The 21,444-nt window shown below is 37.0% G+C and overlaps 1 protein-coding gene across 3 annotated transcripts in view; it reads right to left on the reverse strand.

Moving 5' to 3' along the window:
- The window catches only part of LOC136883185 (G patch domain-containing protein 2), a 171,372-nt gene that overhangs the window by 87,497 nt on the left and 62,431 nt on the right, over window positions 1-21,444 (reverse strand). For all 3 annotated transcript variants that reach the window (XM_067155370.2, XM_067155368.2, XM_067155369.2), the window contains one exon: window positions 10,532-10,755. In XM_067155370.2, coding sequence (XP_067011471.2) covers window positions 10,532-10,755 — 224 coding nt within the window. The remainder of the gene's footprint in view (window positions 1-10,531; window positions 10,756-21,444) is intronic.

Genomic DNA, 21,444 nt, shown 5'->3' on the forward strand with positions numbered 1-21,444 from the left:
CCAGGCCAGGTCAGGCATTTTTACCTGGATATGAGGGCTGGTTCCAGGTTCACTCATTCTACAATTACCTTTAATTGAGGAGCTGTTTAATGGTGAAATGGCGACTCACTCTAGAGAGCCAGGAATAACGGCCGAGAGGATTCGTTACACTGACCATGCGTCACCTCGTAATCTGTAGGCCTTCGGACCGAGCAGCGGTTGCTTGGTAGGCGGAAGGCCCATTGGGGCTGTAGTTTGGTTTGGTTTAGGGGTATTTGGAAGATTATAAGTATACATATTTAGCCAAATTGTTGATGGTTCAATCATTCCCAGATTTTCCGTTTTCCCGTGTTGTACGTTTTTTTTTCCGGGGTCCCTACAAAAACTGAGAATCAACGTTCCCCTGTAAATGAACTTATCACATTTTACACACTCAAGTTTTCATGTATACGTTTTACTATTAAAAGCAGTACTGTAATTTTTTTGCCAATGTTCATTTTTATGCGTTTTCTTTCTAGAACATACGGTAAAACAATTAAAGTACAATATAAATAGGATTATATTTATAAAAAGTACACATTTTTATCTTGTTTGACAATGGAAAAATAAAACCATAAACAACTCTTAAGTACTTAAAAATTCATTAGAACTGTAACTTAAGAAAGAGACAAATTATACTTAAGCTGATGCGATACAATACATCTTGGTTTTATTATAAGAATTACAGATCTTTTGTCTTTCAGTTCTAGAAAAAAGAAAAGAATGAAGAAAGCAGCTGAAATTACTTGAAAAGAAACTGGACTTAGATGAATGGAACTGTTAATGTGTGTAACTTAAAGAGACACAAATGTTTTAGTAATGTTATAACTTATTCCACTTTTAGCCAGCGCTATCAAGTTCCTTTTTTCTTTTTCTATTTTACACAGCTCTCTTATTTTATGGTAGTGTATGATTCCTTGAGGTATTCATGCAGTCTGCACCCAAACTTAAAGCTGTGGTTTATTCATCTTCTGAAACTGTGTCTGGATACCTTCTTGGACAGTTGCACTTGTAGTGAGTGCCTGATAGAAGAGGCGATACAAACTTCAGTAAATTCAACAAATCCCTTTTCTTCGGCAAAGAAATTGGTAAAGCTGCACGGTATGCCTTTGGTGGTGAAAGTGCACTTGTTCTTCACCTCCTTAGAAAACTGACTTTTTGAATGCACCCTCACCCATGGTAGTCTTGTAGAAAAAAAAAGCCCAATTAATCTTTCTTATAATATAGCCACCTGACATCCCTCAAGTACAGCTGGTCACCATTGTTTTTAATCTGTCGATGTTGCAAAGGGCCTTTCAGTATTGAGGCAAAGTCAAGAACTTTTTTCCTTGTACAGTAGAAGTCCTCTATAGCCATAATTCATAACAGTAAAACATTTCATCACTATAACAGATTGTCATTATATCTGATTTTTTAAACTTGGGAAAACCCCCATAAACATTAAAATCAGTATGAAATGGCAATAAGTTTGCTCAAAACTTAAGTTTTCGCGAATGATACCCACACTACGGCTTACTTGTTTGTTATTTTTCGAAATCCAATACTGTGTGAAAGTGTATGTTTAATTTCATCCAAGACGACCCTGAATGCAATAAGACCCTTACTTTTTCCTTAAAAAAATTTAAATCAGGCTTAAAAAGTACTTGAATCATATGAATGCTTTTCTTGTACAGTACGCATTATTAGACTATCTTTGTCTTCATGCCATCACCGGATGTAGGCTTGAGTTATACCGTATTTCTTTGCGGCTACCAGTGGCGGTTTCTTTTTTATGTTGTACCTAGTATCGTTTTGTAACTCCAGAGAGAGTTTTGAAATATTCGATTCAACCTCTGCTATGGTGGTGATAACATTTTCTTTTCGTATACTAGGCCAATTATGTTTTAATCCTTTACTTAAAAGATCCGTTTCTTTTTCTGAGAAGCTTGTGTTCATCATGTTAGCTATGGCAGGTGAGTTGTTCTTTTTCTTGTTTCTACTGTTTTATTAGATAAGAAAGATTACATTAAAAAACAGAGGATTTTTTCACAGATAAGACATACACAATAGTCAATAAAGACATCACAGTAAGAATTCAACGAAATTTAAAAACACTATTAAAGAATTCCACATTTTTACTAAATGAACAAGAACAAAAAAAAAACTAATGAACCCTAATACCCCCACAGCCAGAGCATTACATAAAATACATAAGAAAGATATACCCATACGTCCAATCATCAATTGTAGAAATAGTCTGACATATAAACTCAAGGTATATCCACAACTTTCTCAAAAAATATTATAGATTTAACAATAAATCCCCATTAAAGAACTCTGTAGACTTCTGTGATATTTAAAAGAAATTCACCTTACTACCCAACCACATTATGTGCTCCTATGACGTTACAAACATGTATTCTAACGTGCCAAACAAAGAAACCGTAAATATTATCAAAGACAACCTCGCTAAACATAGTAACCTTCGCAGGGTTGAATTAGAAGACTTCATAAGGATGCTAAATGTTATGTTAAAAAACAACTATTTTACATATAGCGGTATCAGGCATCTTGGCTGACATTTATATGGATTCATTAGAACCTCATAAAATAACGACAAAAATAAAAGGCATCAGCTTGTGACTTTGGTACGTGGACGACATGTTTGTAATAATCAATAAAGAACTCAATAATAGCAATGAAATTTTAAATTTTTTAAACAACCTCGACCATAACATTAAGTTCATCAAAGAGGATGAGGTCAATGGATCCTTAAATTTCCTAGATGTCACAGTAACATGTATTAATAATAGTTTTGATTTCCAAATATACAGGAAACCTACCCAAACCCCAATAACAATAAGAAATTCATCATTACATCCTAACTCCCATAAAATGGTTACTTTTTACTGTTTCGTTTACAGAGCTCTAAAAATCCCTCTAACACCTAAGAACCTAAAAACAGACCTAATTATATTTAACAGGTATAATCCAGAAATAATTAACCATTTTATCAACAAGGTTAAACTCAAATTAGCAGCAAACCTCATCCCTGACAGACCCAAAAAATCTAAGTTTGCTACCTTCACCTACAACAATCCAGGTATTTACCAGGCCTCGAATCTCTTAAAAAAAAAAAAAAAAAAAAAAACCACCAGTATAGCCGTTAGGACATCAAACACTAAACAGCTCAGGCATATACAGGCTCACACGCACACAATGTAAAGTCTCGTACATTGGTCAAACAGGCCGGAGTTTTCACACAAGATACTTGGAACACTATAATGCCAACAAGCACAGCAAATTTTCAGCTATGACTTCCCATATGAAGGAGACAGAGCATCAATTCAAACTATAGAACAGGACCTAACAATAATTAAAAGAGTAGGTAAAGGCAAATTGATGAATGAACTAGAAAACATTTATATATATTTAGACCAATACTACAACAAAAATTTAAACCTCAATGAAATAACTGAAGTCAAAAATACCTTATACGAAATTTTACCTAATTTATTGCAAACACTAAATTTAAAACAAAACAATATTCTTAATAATCTTAAGTTATCGTCATCAAGAAGCCCTACTACTTTAATGAATACGACTCCCCTCTGTCCGCCCCCACAAGCCTCCCGCAACCAACAACACAAACATAACGCCCCGCCTATCCCATCCACCACACTCCCGCCCGCTCCCCTAATCATACATCAATACAACACTAGAAGCGCAAGTGTCAGTCATTCCAATGCTGCCATAGCAACTGACCAACATCATAACAGTCGAAGGGGTAAGTGAATATACACACAACTGATCAACATCATACTGTTCGAAGGGCATGTGATTATACACACAACGTTTTACCTTAAACTCATCCTTTCTTTAATTTTATTCCTAAGTATTTTACTCTCCTCTCTTTACACACAATACACCACACATTCCTCTGTAGTAGACCTAAAAGTCAACATCCAAGCTCTAATCTACATAAAACCTGAGTTTCCCTTTTGACTATCAATATAAGAAGCCGCAGTCACACCTTCAAGTTAAGATAAATACGGCTACACATGGTCGAGAACCCTTCCTCGCTTCTACAACAAACTTTAAGAAGACTGTTGATTCATCTTAACATACGAGATTATATGACAGAATATAATTCTTAATCACAAGAATTCACTTTGTATTGAATAGGTAGAAATTAATAAACACTTGTAACATTCTTTGTCTTAAGGTACATTTCAATACAGACCAAAATGAGAATTGTAACGTGTAAAACAATTGTAAGTCAATATGAAATGCAAGTACAGTAGAAGTCCGTTATAGCGAGAATTCATAACAGCCAAAAATTTACTCGCTATAACGGATTGTCGTTATATCCGATGTTTGTATAAAAGTCGGAAAACCCTTCATGCACTTTAAAATCTGCATGAAACGGCAATCAGTTTGTTCAAAACTTGCGTTTCCGCAGATGATATCCACACTACGGCTTACTTGTTTGTTATTTTTCGTAATCCGATACTATGCGAGAGTGTATGTTTAATTTCATTCTGAAAAAAATATAGTTCCGTATTTCTCCGAATCCAAGATGAACCCCACTTTTTCTTTCAAAAAATTTAAATCAGGCTCAAAAAGAAGTTTGTAAAATCATACAGGCCTACACATTTTTAGACTATTTTTAGACGCTGAACATTGACTTTCGCCAAGCCGTATTTCTTTTTTTTTTTTTTTTTTTTTTGCGGCCGCACAATTATTCTTTATTTCCGCGGGTTTAAGGACCATTAACTTAACATTGGCATCATAATACCGAAGAGAACTCATTGCAAATTTTCCGGTAATACCTTTTTCACGCATCTTTACAATACGACGATCCATCACGAAGATATTCCTGCTGTATATAAACCTTAATCTTACTAAGCGTCAAGTACAATAGACGCGTTATGACTGCCACTGAATAGCCATGGCTTTTCTAAGAATGCGAAGGGTCGCATGTTTTGATGCCATTCTGCAGATTTGAGAAACACACAGGCACTGTACACTGTAGAACCGGTAGCGATGTGTAGTAAAGAGGCGGTCGTTTATTGTCAACGAGTTCTGTGCGCGTGTGAAAAGAAGCAGCGTGGTTACCTTGGTAGTTGCTAGTGGTATACATTTACTTACTGTTAGGACGCGAATGCAACAACTCTTGAGTTTTCGCATGAGATTCTGAGAGAAAAAAAAGTCTTGGATTCAGAGAAATATGGTATCACTCCAGAGACTTCTGTGGCAAACACCTCAGCTTTCTTCTTCAAACAGCGTCACCTAACCTAAACGTATATGTAGCCATCATGAAAACATATTTGAAACGCATGCAAAGAAATAACCTCCTTGCGAAAAATTTACATGTAAATAGCCGTAACTAGGCGCAAGAAGATATGAAATATCCTCTGAAATCAGTGATGTACTCTGCCATATCTTGAGGTGTATGACATTCCTACGTAATTTCCGTATATAACACTAAAATTAAGATATCGTTTATTCAGTCTTTATTTTTACGAGTTAACAACTGCTATCGGCCACATTATTTACGCATTTATTACGAAAACGTGTTATACTCTTTTCATTTCAAATTTTCTTTAGAGAACAGCAGTCGATGGGTATTACTTATCAACTCCAACATCGCCTTTGAATGTCAACGAGAGAGCTCGCAAATGCACAAAGTGAGAAAACTGTACCGTACCGAAGATGATCGATCTCATTTTGTTGCAAACGTTTCAGTTTTCTTATTCAAACCTATCCTAACCGTATTATACGTTTGATGAAAACACACATCAAGCGCCGGTAGAGAAATTATACCTTTCTCGCTATAAATTTTCATAATAGCCTTTCCGTAATTTAACCAGACGCGACAAAATACAAACTAACCTATGAAATCAATTAAGCACTCTGCCATATCTCGAGGTGCATCCCATTCTTACTTAATTGCAGTATTTAGCCTCAAAATTAAGCGGTCGTTTAGTCAGCCTTAATTTTTAACGAGTTAACAACTGTTATCGGACACGTTATTTACGCATTTATTACGAAAATATGTTCTCTTTCATTTCGAATTTTCTTTACAGAACAGCTGTCGACGGATATTACTAATCGACTCTGATATCGCCTTCGAATGTTGACGAGAGAAATCGCTAGTGAACATAGCGAGTAAACGATGCTGAAGGTAATCGATCGCATGCAATATCATCGCTGGGGTGCATAAATATCGGTAACCGAAGGACGATACACAGTTTAATATAGGAAATTTGAAGGGACAGAAAAAAGTCGTCGCTATAACAGAGTTCTCGTTATATGCCGTACTCGCTATAGCGGACTTCTACTGTATACAATTTATCACATGTAAAGTTTTAAAATCTGAAAATTTGCCAATCTGAACTGGCCCTGGTTCCAATTAGTTTTGATTCGCATCACTAACTGACATTCATTATGAAAAGAATTCAAAATACAATTGTCATGACCTCTTTTCCATCAACCATCTGATTATAGAATTTTATACAACATTTATTGCAGCAAAATAGCCATACATTAGTGGAAGGTATTATAACAATTTAACACTTGCACCATTAGTTGCATAGTCTCTGATTGATCTAGTCCTCTTGTTGCAGAATTCTAAGTGATATCGTTCACATAACTGTCCACATAATGTACACTTGCACGAGTTTGACGGTTCGTGGTATGTTGGGTTTTTGCAAATGACATGGTGGAATCCATGTACTACAAGTCTTGTAAACACGTGCCTCGTCTCAAAATTTGCTGCCGTCCATCATGGCCCAAGTTCCATAGAATTCCGTGGGTACTACTTCTCTTTTCCTTATTAATGTTCTTAGTAGGTTCTCCGATGCCGTTGTGTTAGGTAGGGGGGTAGATTGTCCTTAAATCCTCTACGAGGTAAGTTTCCAGCACGAGAAGGTAGACCAATCTGTATCTTGTTTTTGTTCTTGTCGATTTTGGTATTTGCCCTCCTGATCTGAACACCATCATTTCCGCCTTTTCAGTGTTAATTACGAACTTGTGTTCAATGCACCATTTTTCCACTTCGTCTATAGTGTTCTGCAGTTTCTTTAAGCTTTTTGAGCCAATCACAATATCATCCGCATAGGCGTATGCAACTACATCTTCATCTTGTGCAATTTCCATAATGTCCTTCGCTGCCAGGATGAACAGCAGAGGGCTTAGTGCGTCCCCTTGGAGTACACCATTTGTTTGAATTATTGGTTCTGAAAGGTCTGGGCTGTCCGAGATCCTTATCTTGTTCCATTCATTCATGGAGTTTATGATTCTTGTCCAGACGCTGTCTCTTCCCAGAGTTTCCTCGAGCTTCCTTTGTACTAATGCTCGGTCCAGGAGATCAAAGGCTTTTGTGAAGTCTATAAAGATTGTATAGTATTTTTCCTTCCTTTCAATGGCTTCCCATATGTTATTTAGCAGTAGTTCCACCACTGCGAGAGTGGATCTTCTTCTCCTAAACCCGAATCGAGATTCTGGGAGGTGCTCTTCTACTGTGTCCCTTATTCTTTCTGTGATTAGTTTTGTGAATACCTTAAAAGGATTGTTTTCCAGGGCTATCCCTCTGTATTTATTGGTGTTTTTCGGGTCTCCTTTCCCTTTGAAGATTACCTTTACTATTGATTGTCTCCACTGATCTGGGATTTTGGCTGTTTCTATGCATTTATTATAAAGTTTCGTCCAAATTGGAGCTAGTAGATGAGCCGTGTCTTTAAGGTATTCATTGTATATCATATCCGGTCCTGCAGCTTTTTTCTATTTTTGTGGATTCAATAATGTTTTGAACCTCAGTTATAGTAAGTGGAGACCATGCTGCCATCTCATGCGTTGTACGCACTTGGTTGGTTTCCGGTGTTCCTTCTCTTCCTTCTTTGTTGAGTGTGTCTTTGAAATGTCTCGTCCATTCCTCCATGCTGATATAGTGGGTCTGCGCCTGCTTTCGAGGGCGGATTGCTATGAATGGGTCTCTCTTGGCTTCCTCAACTATTCTTCTTCCTTCTTCTTCCCTGTATGCCGTTTTCTCCCGGGTTAGTGTTTTGTAGCATCATCTTTTCTCGGTGTATGTCTGAAAGAGTGTATGATTCTCGATGTCCGATTTTAGTTGGTGTAGAGCTTGAAGCACCTCTTAATAGGAAGCACTCTTGATCGAACCATGCTTTTGCTCTTCGCACTTTCCTGGGGCTGGCTGCTTGTGTTAAGAGTTTCTCCAGTTCATGTACTGCTTCCTCAACATTTGAGTTGTCGATTCGTGTTTTGATTTGTTTCATCTGTTCTTGGCATTCTTCCACTTTTCTAACATCCAATCTCCTTGAGAGTGGTCTCCTTTCTTGTTTTTTCTTCGCCTTCCATTCACTTTGTATGGCGATGCTCACTGGAATGTGTTTTCTTATTGGTGTGTGGTACGCGCTCCAAAGTGCATTGATATCCCCTTTTATTTCTCCTCTTATGAGGGCGATGTCTATAGTGCTTTTGCCGTTGCAGCAAATATATGTAGGGACATTGGTGTCGTTTAGCAGGTTGAAACCTTTTTCTTGCAGTGAGTCTATTACCAATTTTGTTTTGTGATTTGGTATGTCCAACCGACAATTTAAATCCCCTGCAATAACTAGAGGGATGTCTTTCTTGCTCTGTGTTATTTGTTGGCCCAATTCGTCTATTATATCTATAGCCATTGCATTTGGCTGAAAGTAGGTTGCTAATATTGTGATGTATTTTGTCTCTATTAGAATGGAGTGGTTCTGCTCTGATGTTGATACAATTGGTGTTATCCACGGTTTAAGAAGGACTGTTCTTCCTCCTTGGGGTCTTCCTCTTTCTCCTTGTTTCACTAGCAGGTGTATGCTATAGTATTCCGGGTGCTGCCAATGGTCTGTGAGAAAGGTTTCCGTGAATATAGCTGCATCATATCCTTCAAGAAAGTCTAGCTATGCATGCTGCGCTCTTTAATTCTTCTACGTTCCACATCATTATTTTCATGCTTCTTCTCCCATCGATTTCTCCAAGTCTTGTAATTTCCAAGAGCTTCTGAGTTGTTTTATTCAAGTGATGTCCCTGTGTCCCTTCGAAAAGACCGAATAAACCGGTAGTGTCTGTTACTCCTGTTGGCCAGAATTCCCTCTTGTTTGCACTTTCAAGGAAGTTGAAAGGTATTCCTACCTTGAAAACTTTGGTTCTGTATCTTGTTTCTATCTCTTCGCAAGTAATGTTCTCTGTGATTACCTTTTAGGCTAGGAATCTTTTTACGGCGTCTTTCGTTGTCTCCTGTTTTAGTCTTCCCACATACAGCCAGGCCCTCTTTTCTTCTGCTTGTAAGTAATCGTCCTTCGCTCCTGTACCATTCATGGTTTGTTGCTGTCTTTCTGGGCACCTGTGCCTTTTGTGGGTTTGTCTTGTCCATTTTTCCTCTTCTTGTTCATCCGTTGTCTGATTATGTTTTTGGTGGAGTGGTTTCCCCTTCCACTACTCTCCTTGTGAGGCGGTTGATTCTCTCTCGTATGATGTCGTTCTTATTTATTTTTACAAATTCCGGTGGTACAGGGTTCTGCTGCTTTGTAGCTGCGATTTCCTCTTTAATCATATTTTTGATATTGTGTGTGATGTCTTCTTTCATTGCTCTCATTTGATTGTTGATTTTTCGGTAATTTTGTATTCTAGTGTTGAATGTAGCTCGGGGTTCAGATCATCTGCCGTTTCTCCGGTAGGTGGCAGCATGTATTAGGTGCCTCTTGTTAACTCTTGTTCTTGGTCACTAGATGGCGCCACTTGTCCTGCTACACAGCTGTCGTTCTTCTCTTGTAAGCTTTCTGTTTGTGTTCCCTTAACCTCCATTGAAGGCATGTTTTCATCATTGTTTTTTTGATTTTCGGGCCTTTTTCTGCCCAGTGAAGTAATTTTTCAGTACTCTCACCACTTTTAGGATTTCCTCCTTCTCTTTCTTCATATAACCTCCTGTTTCTGCCATATCTGTTAGGTATTGTAGAGCATCTTCTACACGATCTTCCGTGTCGTCCGCCATGTTGATCAATCTTGAAACTTCAAGACAGAATAGAAACAACAAAGCTAAAGTGGTATGGGTATATGATGAGAATAGGAGAAGAAAGAGTGCCAAAAAAAAAAAAAAAAAAAAAAAAAAACTTTTTCACAGAAGTTAACAGGAAAGAGACCATAAGGAAGAACCTGAATGAGATGGACAAATTCAGTGTGGAAGTGCATAGAGAAGAGGGGAGGAAAACCAGAAGATGTACTGAAAAAAGGAGATGAGTGGTGGAGAGACGGGCAGCGTTGGAGGTCCTTGATTCACAACCCGACCCGGGAAGTTGGAAACGGGAAATGAAGATGATGATGATGATGAATGAAGGTAATTATTGAGTTAGACATGACAACAGCAATCAACTGTAGAGCACACACTATGTTGACAACACTGTATGAACATTTCTTGTATCTTCATTGAGAGGCAGAATCAATATGAAAGAATAAAACGTGGATTCCGCTCCAAAGTACTCACCAGGCCTTCCCTGAGCCATTGCACACGAGCCTTGTATGTCTGCTTAGCCTCCTCAGACAAGTGTTCAAAGCTGGCTGCAAGGATTGCCTGGAATGCAGGATCACAATCTTCCCTGTCAGTGTCTTCATCTGCGAGGCGGATGGGTGTTCGAGATCTGTCCTGACTGTCATCTTCCCACCAGCTCTTACCTGGCTCACCAAACCAGTCACTCTGTTCATCATCTCCTGTTAAAAGAGATAGGAATGTTAGTAACTAAAAGTCAAATATGGAAAGGTCTTTTGGGAAAACAGTTCCATTGTCCTGCCCAATAAGAAAGCAAGAAATGACTAAGTAGGATTCAGTGGGTAGCCATCCAAAAGGCAGTAACAAATCAGAGTGCTTGTAATCACCAAACATATACCACCACACAAGAACAGGAGAAAACAAAACCAAATCAACTACATCACAACATGCAATATCAATTCTCTAAAAAAAACAAAACAAAAAAAAACACACACACGGGTAAACTGAAGAACTTTATGGATAAATTAGATACGGAGAAAATTTTACGAGCAGGGTTCCAGGAGATGAGAAACACAATGGGAGAAACATTCCAATCCCAAGAATACAGAACCTGGACAAAGGGTCATGAAACAATGCCCCGAGTTTGGAACAGCGTTTATACTATATGTAAAAAGAATATTTTTTAATTGGTTTTCAAGCCATTCCACTAAGAACCACATCAAAAATTTTTAAAAATTGATAAATGCCCATTTCCCTACTAATGACAAACATTTTCTAATGAAGACAAAAAAGGAATAATTTTGGGATCTCCTCAAACAGACAGTAAACCAAGTAAATAAAAACAATGCTAAGATCTTATCAGAGGACTTCAATGCCCAGCAAGGGGGAAAGAAAAACTGAGATATAATCAGGGAATGGTCTTCACATAAACATACAACAGGGTGTACACCAAATCCAAATTTTGAAATTCCCAAACATTTCCCTGTTTTCCAGACATAAAAACGAGTTTTTCCCTGACACACAACGAAAAAAAAATTATAAAGGAAGTTTCCAGCTATGACAGTAATATTAAAACACATTTTGAAAGCTTAACATCCAAAATATAAATGAGCAATTAATGTGCATATTAAATTTCAAAATTTGGAAGTTGAATTTAGTCTAATTAAATTCACTTTAAGATTTAAGAAAATTGATTACTATTACTGCTTCAGCGAAGAAATTTCTTCACCTATAGCCACCAACGACTGTCGAGCTTCTTACATCACCATCCACTTCTTTTCTTCTAATTCTTTCAGCAACAAAGCGGCCTAAATATTCTGGCCGCAAACACAAATTGTCCTCTGCCTACCACAGCTACCACGACTCCACTGCTTCTTCTTCTTCTTCCATTAAAGAAGGTTCACCAGAGGCGAGATGTCTACAGAATTATCTTTCAAGAGAGCAAGTAACCAAAGCTTAGATTATATGGTGCATGCATACTGTCATGCAACACCATTCTTTACGCGCCAGTGAAGCTAGTGTACGTTTGTTCCCAATAATGTTTCCAGACTCTGAAATCGCTTTGAAAGTTCAACTGCACAGAACGAAAGTTGCATATACAATCACTCATGGTTTGGCTCCCTATTTTCATAAACAAGTTCTTGAGATGTGTAGTAAGTGCACACATTTGACCATTGGTTCTGACGAGTCACTGAATAAAGTTTCTCAGATGGGCCAAATGGATTTTGCAGTTCGTTGTTTCAATACTGATACTGAGGTATGCACTTCTTATTTTGATTCCGTATTTCTTGGTCACTCTACCTCCTAGGATTTGTTAAATGGTTTTTTGCAAGCAATGCAAGGACTCAATCTAAAAAAACTCTTACAAATTTCAATGGATGGTCCTAATGTTAATAAAAAGTTCCTTCAGGATATCAGAAATTTATTAAATGATGATCCGGATGCTCCTATTTTGGTGAATATTGGATTTTGTAGCTTGCATACTGTGCACATTTCGTATAAAATGCCAGTAAAAGAAACCCAGTGGAATATTGCAGAGTTTCTTCGTGCTCTTCACTTCTTGTTTTGTCCGACTCGTTGGCTGAATGGTCAGCGAACTGGCCTTCGATTCAGAGGGTCCCGGGTTCGATTCCTGGCTGGGTCGGGGATTTTAACCTTCATTAGTTAATTCCAATGGCCTGGGGGCTGGGTGTTTGTGCTGTCCCCATCATCCCTGCAATTCACACACCACATGACACTATCCTCCACCACAATAACATGCAGTTATCTACGTATGGCAGATGCTGCCCACTCTCATCGGAGGGTCTGGTTTACAAGGGCTGCACCCAGCTAGAAAAAGCCACATGAAATTATTACTTCTTGTTTTGCTGCATTCCTGCAAGACGTGCTGATTATACACATTATTCAGATTCAAACGTATTTTCTTTGAAACACTGTGCTATAAGATGACTTGAAAATTCGAAAGTCATTGAACGTGCCATAGATATCCTACCTGATGTTGACAAATATGTGGAAGGAAAATACAGAGACAAGAAAATCCCAAACTGTAACAGCTTCAAAATAGTATCAACTTCACTATCACTAAGATAGTGTATGCACTTCCTAACAATATCCAACACTAAAACAAGAATAGGTACATTATTATTAAGAATAAAAGAAATTATTCATGGCTGATGACTGGCACAGGAAGGATGTTATGGCTGATCGAGACCGTGGTGCCAATTTTTGCTGAGTCACATTCTTGCCACTTTTCTTTCATGAACTATACTGAGGTATGGTACACAGACGAACTATATACTAACCTACACACGGATGTAAATAAAATACCGCACACGCTGAGCCAGGTAGCTTAACCATGTGGCTGCCATGTGGTGATGTATTGTAGACAATACAGTTGGCAGTCAGGTTTCGAGATTGCACTTTCAGTCTATATAAATCGATATGAATGGCAACTTGGGATTGGCAGGATCAAGACCGAATACATACAATCCTACTTCACAAACTCAAAAACTCCAAACCAACAAACAACTTACAATGTGATGACACTTTAAAAAAAATATATTGTTCTGTATTCACAAAATTACACGTGATATTACAAGCTACTAGTCGTACCTCAAACTTCCGAACACCTCGCATGAAAGATAGGTTAGAAACTCAACATGGCGTGGCCCGAATGGTGTCACGATGCATTACACATTTACACAAGGTTTACCTATATCAGCACACTTAATAATAATAATAATAATAATAATAATATTAATAATAATATTAATAATAATAATAATAATAATAATAATAATAATAATAATAATAATAATAATAATAATAAACACTCGAATGAATATTAAGATTAAGCGAATTTCACACTTTCCTGCATTCAGTGTTTTTTGTCTGTTTTTACATTTTATGAGGTAGTGACTATCGCACATGTCATTACATAGTAAACAAACACAGTCATCTGTTGGGTTGTGGAATTTTGTCTATATGCATATTTCGCTATAGAAGCCATGTATTTAAGCGATTAAAAAAAATGAGAACGCAATATAGGCATCGCAATTTCCCAACAACACAGAATATTCAATAGTAAGCAGATCAAAACATTGAAAATTCAATCGATCATAGTCGCTACTGCTTGCTATAGGCTATCCATATAGCTACTGATGCAATTGGTAACTTTACATTCGAGACCACATTTGGTTTTTAAAAATGTGTATTCAGATTTCTTTACAATTTATTCCTGGCATAAAAGACATGTCCTAGATTAATGTTATAAAAACAGAAAAATGTGCTTCTATTAATGGATAAATACGGTATGTCCATTTTATCTGGCAGAAGAACGAATTTCCAGATTATTTTTCTGAATTCCCTGACATTTCCTGGTTTTCCTGTCATCTATCGAATTCCCTGACGTTTCCCTGTTTCACCGGTTTTCTATACGGGTAGACACGCTGTATAAATAGGAATGGCCAAAGACTTGTCGGAGAGAGAAATAAAGGGTGTCTCCATTGTCTTGATGAATTTGTCCAAATCATCAGCTTTACATCCAGTCTGGGGTACATGCCTTGGAGGAAATCATTTACTCCATTCTCCGGCCTTAAATGTATCATTATTATTCTATCACTTATGTAGCCGACCTTATCTATGCATTCATCTAAGACCTTCTTGATTAATGCCTTCCTCAACTTCTTTCCTTTTCCTCTTCACTTTACTTCACTCAATCCCATCTATATTACCATACCAGCCAACTTTTGAAAAAGGTTATCAGTAAAACTCAAACGTGACATAAATCCAATGATTTCCAACATAGTAACAGTAGTGTTAGCCTATCAAGTCTGGATGAATCTGGAACTGTTTTTGAAGGTACGAAGGAGAGTGTTGACAAAAATAATAATACTTCTGGGTTACAAAATACAATAATTCATGCTTTAAACAAGGTACTTCAATGAAATCATATCTGCTTACATCATAGGCCAATGATTTGTAGATGAACATAACAATCAAGAAGAAATCCATGTTAAACAGCAGCAGGCGTGGTGAATATTGGTAAAGCACTCTGAATTTTATCAGTTCTTGAGTGGTAGTAGATCTGCAGATCATCAGCATAAAGATGATACTTGCAATGTGTAATCGATTTGGCAACATTGTGTAAGTAAATTGCAAACAGCAATGGTCCAAGTACAGACCCTTGGGGGACACCGAGGGGGGGGTTTTGTTAAGCCACTCAGATCTGCTATTATTTACTTCAACACACTGACGGCGATTTTTGAGGTATGAACTGAAAAAGTTTATTGCCGTCTTGCTGAAATTTAATGAATCCAATTTTGAAAGTAGCAATTGAGGAACAACAGTATCAAAAGCACTAGAAAAATCAAGTAGAACCAGAACAGTCACTTGACGAGTGTCCATTGCATGTCGGATATCATCAGTTACTTTCAGTAGGGCAGTCGTTGTGCTCTGTCCTTTCTTGAAATCAGATTGGTAAGGGTCAAGCAGTGAGTAGTTAGTCAAGTAAGTAAGGACTTGTTCGTGTAATAAGCATTCTAGTACTTTGGAAAGGGGAGGGAGAATGTATATAGGGTGATAATCTGACGGTAAACTACGAGAATTCTTCTTAGGAATGGGAATGACGATACCGTACTTCCACACAGTTGGGAATACTCCCTGTACGAGGCAATGATTAAATATATGCGTCAGAATAGGTATATTGCACCAATAATAATTTTTATGAAAGATAATGGTATGTCGTCATTACCCGGAGCATCTGACTGGAGGGAGTAAATTACACGCTTCACATTGTTCGCACCAACTTTTTTGAATGTGAATTTTACTTGATTTACTCGGTAATGAGAATTGATGGCATTATTATCATCATCACCAGTTAGGTCATCAACTGGTAGATGATTATCATTATTATTATTATTATTATTATTATTATTATTATTATTATTATTATTATTATTATTATTATTATTATTATTATTAGGATAGTTATTATCATAGTCATTATTGTTAGTAATATCACTTTTAGTGTATACTGCTTTTGTAAAATGAGAATTTAGATCATCAAGTGGTATAATGGGTGCCTGCTTGGTCAGGCTGCGACACATAGCCATCTAATATATAGATAAGAAAAGGTTCCACCTTATCAATACAATTTTATTATTAACTACAGGACTGGTTTCGACCCTAAAGTCATCATCAGCTGTACATTGATACCTTTACATATGTCAAATAATAGTTAATGTGCCTTTCTAAATGGAGAAGCCATGGGGAAGCATTATGTCCAAGCGTCCAAATTGGGCATATTTGAGAGTAAAATGGTTAATATAATACATTCAGGTACTTAGGAGTGGAGTTATCTTTTAGGCCTAAAATTCATTCGTGGAACTTAACTTAAACTTAATTCTAAATTACAAGTATATTAAACACTTTAAAATACATAGTGCTTAAGGCAGTCAAATCCAACGCAACCCAACCACGACAGCAATAATAACATATCAGCATACAGTTATAGACGAGGAAGGAGCCACCACTCTGCATCAGAATACTTATGCACAACCTAAACCACAATTTACTCCAATACTTAAAATATAATACCAATCACAGCTGCACATATTTACATCCGTCTATATACTGGACTTGTTAATAATAGAGGATTTTACCACCCATACAAGTGGAGACATTTTAACACAAGATAGAACATCCTAAGAGAGCACTGCCCATGAACGCAAGCAGTGATTTATTCTGCAACTACACCAGAGTCCCGTTAATCCGAACAGACTCCAGTCCCAATTAGTTCGGATTAACGAGACTCTACTGTATATATTGGACACAACAATAATAATAATAATAATAATAATAATAAATAATTTATTTAATTATTTATAGAGTTTACGCCCACATTGGAGCACTTAAATCGGACTACAACAAATTTGTCTTCCTCCTCTTCTCCCAAAAAGTCTTGAGTCTGGTTGACCTGGCTGCCCTCTCCGCATCCGTTATGACATTGTTTCCTCTGTACAGTGGTCAGAGGAAGCCTGATGTATTTATTCTTCAAAATACTTTTCTCGCCTCTGTTTTCTATGGTTTGCATGGTAATATTCAACTCCTTGAACTTCTTTAAACCAATTGTTTTTTGATTTACTATTCCAAAAGTAATTATATAATTGTTTTAAAACTCTGTTATCACTTAGTCGAAATATATGACAAATAGAGTTCGTGGTTTATAGCATTTAAAAATCAGAGATTTAGCGTTTTGATTTTCAAATTTAGCGTTTTGTAGCAAATTGGTTAAAAATAGGCATAATTTGCTAAACTGCACACACAACAGTTGGGAGTAAAATAATACTGTTTAATCACACATCGCTCGTCATGCAGTTTTGAATTCTCTATGGAAAATAAGACAAACATCAACATAAGACTGCAAGAAGTACTAACGCACACACAGGAATATGCTAATTTTCAAATTTACAAACACAATTTCAAAGTGAAAAATACTATTCTGAACATATTTATTTATCACAGTACAACACACCTACAAGGAAGAGGAATTCCAATGATGATTAATGTACAACATGCCAATTGCTTAAAAGGTGTCCTCCTTCATTTGAGACCGCTTATCAGTTACAATTATGTTGTAGTTGCTAAAAACAACTCTACATCGACACTGTTCGTAGAGGCCCAAATGGACAGAAGTGCTAAGGAAAAGGAAGGACTGCAAAACATTTTTTTCTTCTTCTTCAAGTCTTTGATTGCAGAGTTGGGACATCAATATAGGCCATCTGTATCGTTTACATAAAAATGTCCCGATTTGTGATTTTCGGCATGCTGTTTGATCGTCACTTCGCTTCTACCCATGGCTACCAGACAATAAAATAAATCGCTACCGTACTTTTAAACAGAACTACTACTCAACACCAATGTCAAGAATAACCGACTATGATCAAGGGTCAACACACAAAGAGAATGAACTTGGTGCTTGAAAGTGTATTTGCTGTTTGATTGATTGTTCCTTGCAGTGCTCTTTAGCCAGTGAAAGAAATTCCACGCATTGAATGATTTAACCCTTTGGCCTACCGTTACTTTTGAAAGGAAATATTTCCTTACATACCATTTATTTTTTCGTCACTTTAACATAAATTTGATTAATCACATAGGCTACATAAGAATACACACAGCAAAGTGAGCTTTTAGCTCGTCTATAGTAACAGGAAACCATTGTTTTCGTTCGTAAGTATTACTGGTTTCAAGGGAAGCAGATAAATTAGCAAGAAATGTAGAGGCATTGGTTTCCTTTGTAACGTGATCCCAGAATTGTGGGGTTAGAAATTAATTCCCTATGTCCATTTTTTCGGATTATTACCCTACCCCCTCCCCACTATAGAGTGAATTTCAAAAACTGGTTTACATGTTAGAGAAAGAGGCTTATTGTCTACAAGATCATAATTCCAGCATCATTTTACTATATACTATACTGTACTTCTCACCGGGCGAGTTGGCCGTGCGGTTAGGAGCGCGAAGCTGTGAGCTCGCATCCGGGAGATAGTGGGTTCGAACCCTAATGTCGGTAGCCCTGAAGATGGTTTTCCACAGTTTCCCATTTTCACACTAGGCAAGTGCTGGGACTGTACCTTAAATAAGGCCACGGCCACTTCCTTCCTATTCCTAGGCCTTTCCTGTCCCATCGTCATCGTAAGACCTATCTGTGTCGATGCGACGTGAAGAAAAAAAAAAAAAAACTAGACTTCTCACCCGTTCTTGTTGTATTCTGGTTTTGTCACGTAGTTTCAATTGGCACTATCATCTCAGAACTGAAATCGGAATCACTTTCATCACTGTCAATTGAAGAAGAAGAAGTATTTTCACTCTCCAGAGAAACATTTCCACTTTCAACATCACTATTTTCAAACCAGTTACGAATAAACTCATCCATGCCGCGCTCAGATGCCGCCATGATTGTTTACAACGAGCGGCAAAATGAGATGCTTTTCATTTTCCGTATTTCAGCTGAGAGTTACTATTTACACAGAGAAAATAGCTTCAGGTATCATCTGACATCAATCGGGTAGGCTGAAAAACAAAGAGAATAAATCTCTCCTACCAGCTAATTGCGATAATTAACTTATAAATCTTCCGTGCAGCAGGACGGAAGTGTCCGTCAAAGCATGTTACCGCTTTACGATCGCAATGGGCGCCGTAATAATTATTTCTCCTGAAATAAATAACAACATATATCTTATTTTGAAGAAAAATGCACTGTTTTTAAAAAGATATATTTTTATTTCGTATAAAACTGCGAGTTTCGCATCTATTTCACATAAATTGTATAATTTCGCATTTTTAATCAATTTCGCATTTTATCGCTAATTCGAAATCGCTAAAAACCACTTGTACGGGTCATATAAGATGAAGGCACATACAGTGACAAAGTTTCGACATATTTCGCATTTATCGCAAATGCTAAAAAATCACAAACTCTAATGACAAAAGAAGGCAATTCTTCCTTTTCTCATCGTGTCTGTGATGGACTCACTTTCCCGATAGATAACCTCATTCGGCAACAATCTCCACTGTCCATCCACCTGATGTTTCTTGTTTATGATCGTCCTGAGTATCCTTCGATCAACTCGTTGTAAGCGTTCTGTTGCTGATCTAGTATTGAGTTTAAATAATGTTTCACAAGCATAAGTTGCTTCTGGTTTAATAACAGAGTTATAATACCTAAATTTAGCATTAATCGAAAGACATTTCTTTTTGTATGTAGGCCAAGTTATCCGTTGTGCCTGCTTCAGTTTATATATTCTGCTATCTATTGATGGTTTTTCATTGCAATTCCAAGTGAGATTTTCACCCAAATATTTAAATGTACTTACAATTTCAATTCGTTTATTATTATTTAATAATAGCTCTGAATTTAAAGTTCTGAAAGTTGGCATTATTTTTGTTTTATCATACGAAATTTGCAATCCAACTTTTTTCGCTACATTTGCAAGTTCTTCCAATTGAACTTTTGCCTCTTCAAAACCATTTGCCAGTATCGCAAGATCATCCGCGAATGCCAAGCTATTTAGTTTGATATTTTTTCCAATTTTGACTTTTGGAGGACATACCTTAGTCCACTCTCGCATGACCTTTTCCAATACACAATTGAACAATAATGGCGAAAGTCCATCTCCCTGGCGGAGGCCTGTTGTAATTGCAAATGATTTAGATAACTCATTTCTGAATCTAACTTTAGATTGAGTATTCTTAAGAGTCATACCAATCAGGCTAACAAGTTTGGAATGTAGACCAAATTCCTGAAGGACATTCAACAGTGATTCACAATGTATACTATCATACGCCTTTTGAAAATCAACAAACGTAATAACTAAATTTTTGTTTCTAGATCTATGATGTCTCATAATCCAATTTAACCTGATGATTTGGTCAGGGCAGCTTCTTCCTGGACGAAATCCACCTTGATATTCCCCTAGTTCACAGTCAAGATGTCCCTGTATTCTGTTATAGATAATCTTAGATAAAATCTTGTATGTAATATCCAATAATGATACTCCCCGATAATTATTTGGATCAGATCTATCGCCCTTTTTATGCAATGGTTGAATTATTGCCATATTCCACTCTTCAGGCATTGTAGCAGTATTTCAAATATCTATAAGATGTTTATGTAGATTCTGAACGGTTTGGTCATTAGCATTCTTCCATACCTCTGCGACGATTTGGTTCTCTCCCGGTGCTTTATAATTTTTAAGGGAATCAATTGCTGCTCGTACTTCATTATAAACGGGCGGTGTAACCTTTTCTAAAGGTATCCTATTTTTTGGATGTGTATCATATTGCAGATATTCTGAAGGTTCCTCACTGTTAAGTAAGTTCTCAAAGTATCTAGCTAAAATTTCCGCATTATCTTGATTAGTATGTGCCTGTTTTCCATTAGTATCTCTCATTAGGAGTGTTGGGGGAGTATAATTAGTTTGGTATTGCCAAAATGTTTTATAGTAATCTCTTGTCTTATGTTGAGTAAATGCTTCGTCAATAGTGTAACATCTCCGTGTGATAATTTCTCTTAACCCTTCGGATGATTTTAGCCGTATGTCATCTAGCAGTAACAAGTTCTTCGCGTGACTTTTCTGTTTTCCGTTGTTGATCAATCAACCATGCCTTGTGTCGGTGTTGAATCGCTGCATCGCACTCCTCATTCCACCAAGCATGTTTTTTTCCTTTTTTTTAACGGGAGCATTTTCCTCAGCAATGGTTTTTAGCTTGTTAATTACCGTTCCCAAATCATCACTTAGATAGGTTTTAGATTGTCCATAATATAATTTATTATTAATGAGATAGCTAGGGTCATATGTTTTCTTCCTATTACATTTGGAGAGAATGCGTTTCTTTTTTTGGAGTTAATTTTA

Source organism: Anabrus simplex, chromosome 11 (genome assembly GCF_040414725.1).
Source record: "Anabrus simplex isolate iqAnaSimp1 chromosome 11, ASM4041472v1, whole genome shotgun sequence".
Classification (NCBI taxonomy): Eukaryota; Metazoa; Arthropoda; class Insecta; order Orthoptera; family Tettigoniidae; genus Anabrus; species Anabrus simplex.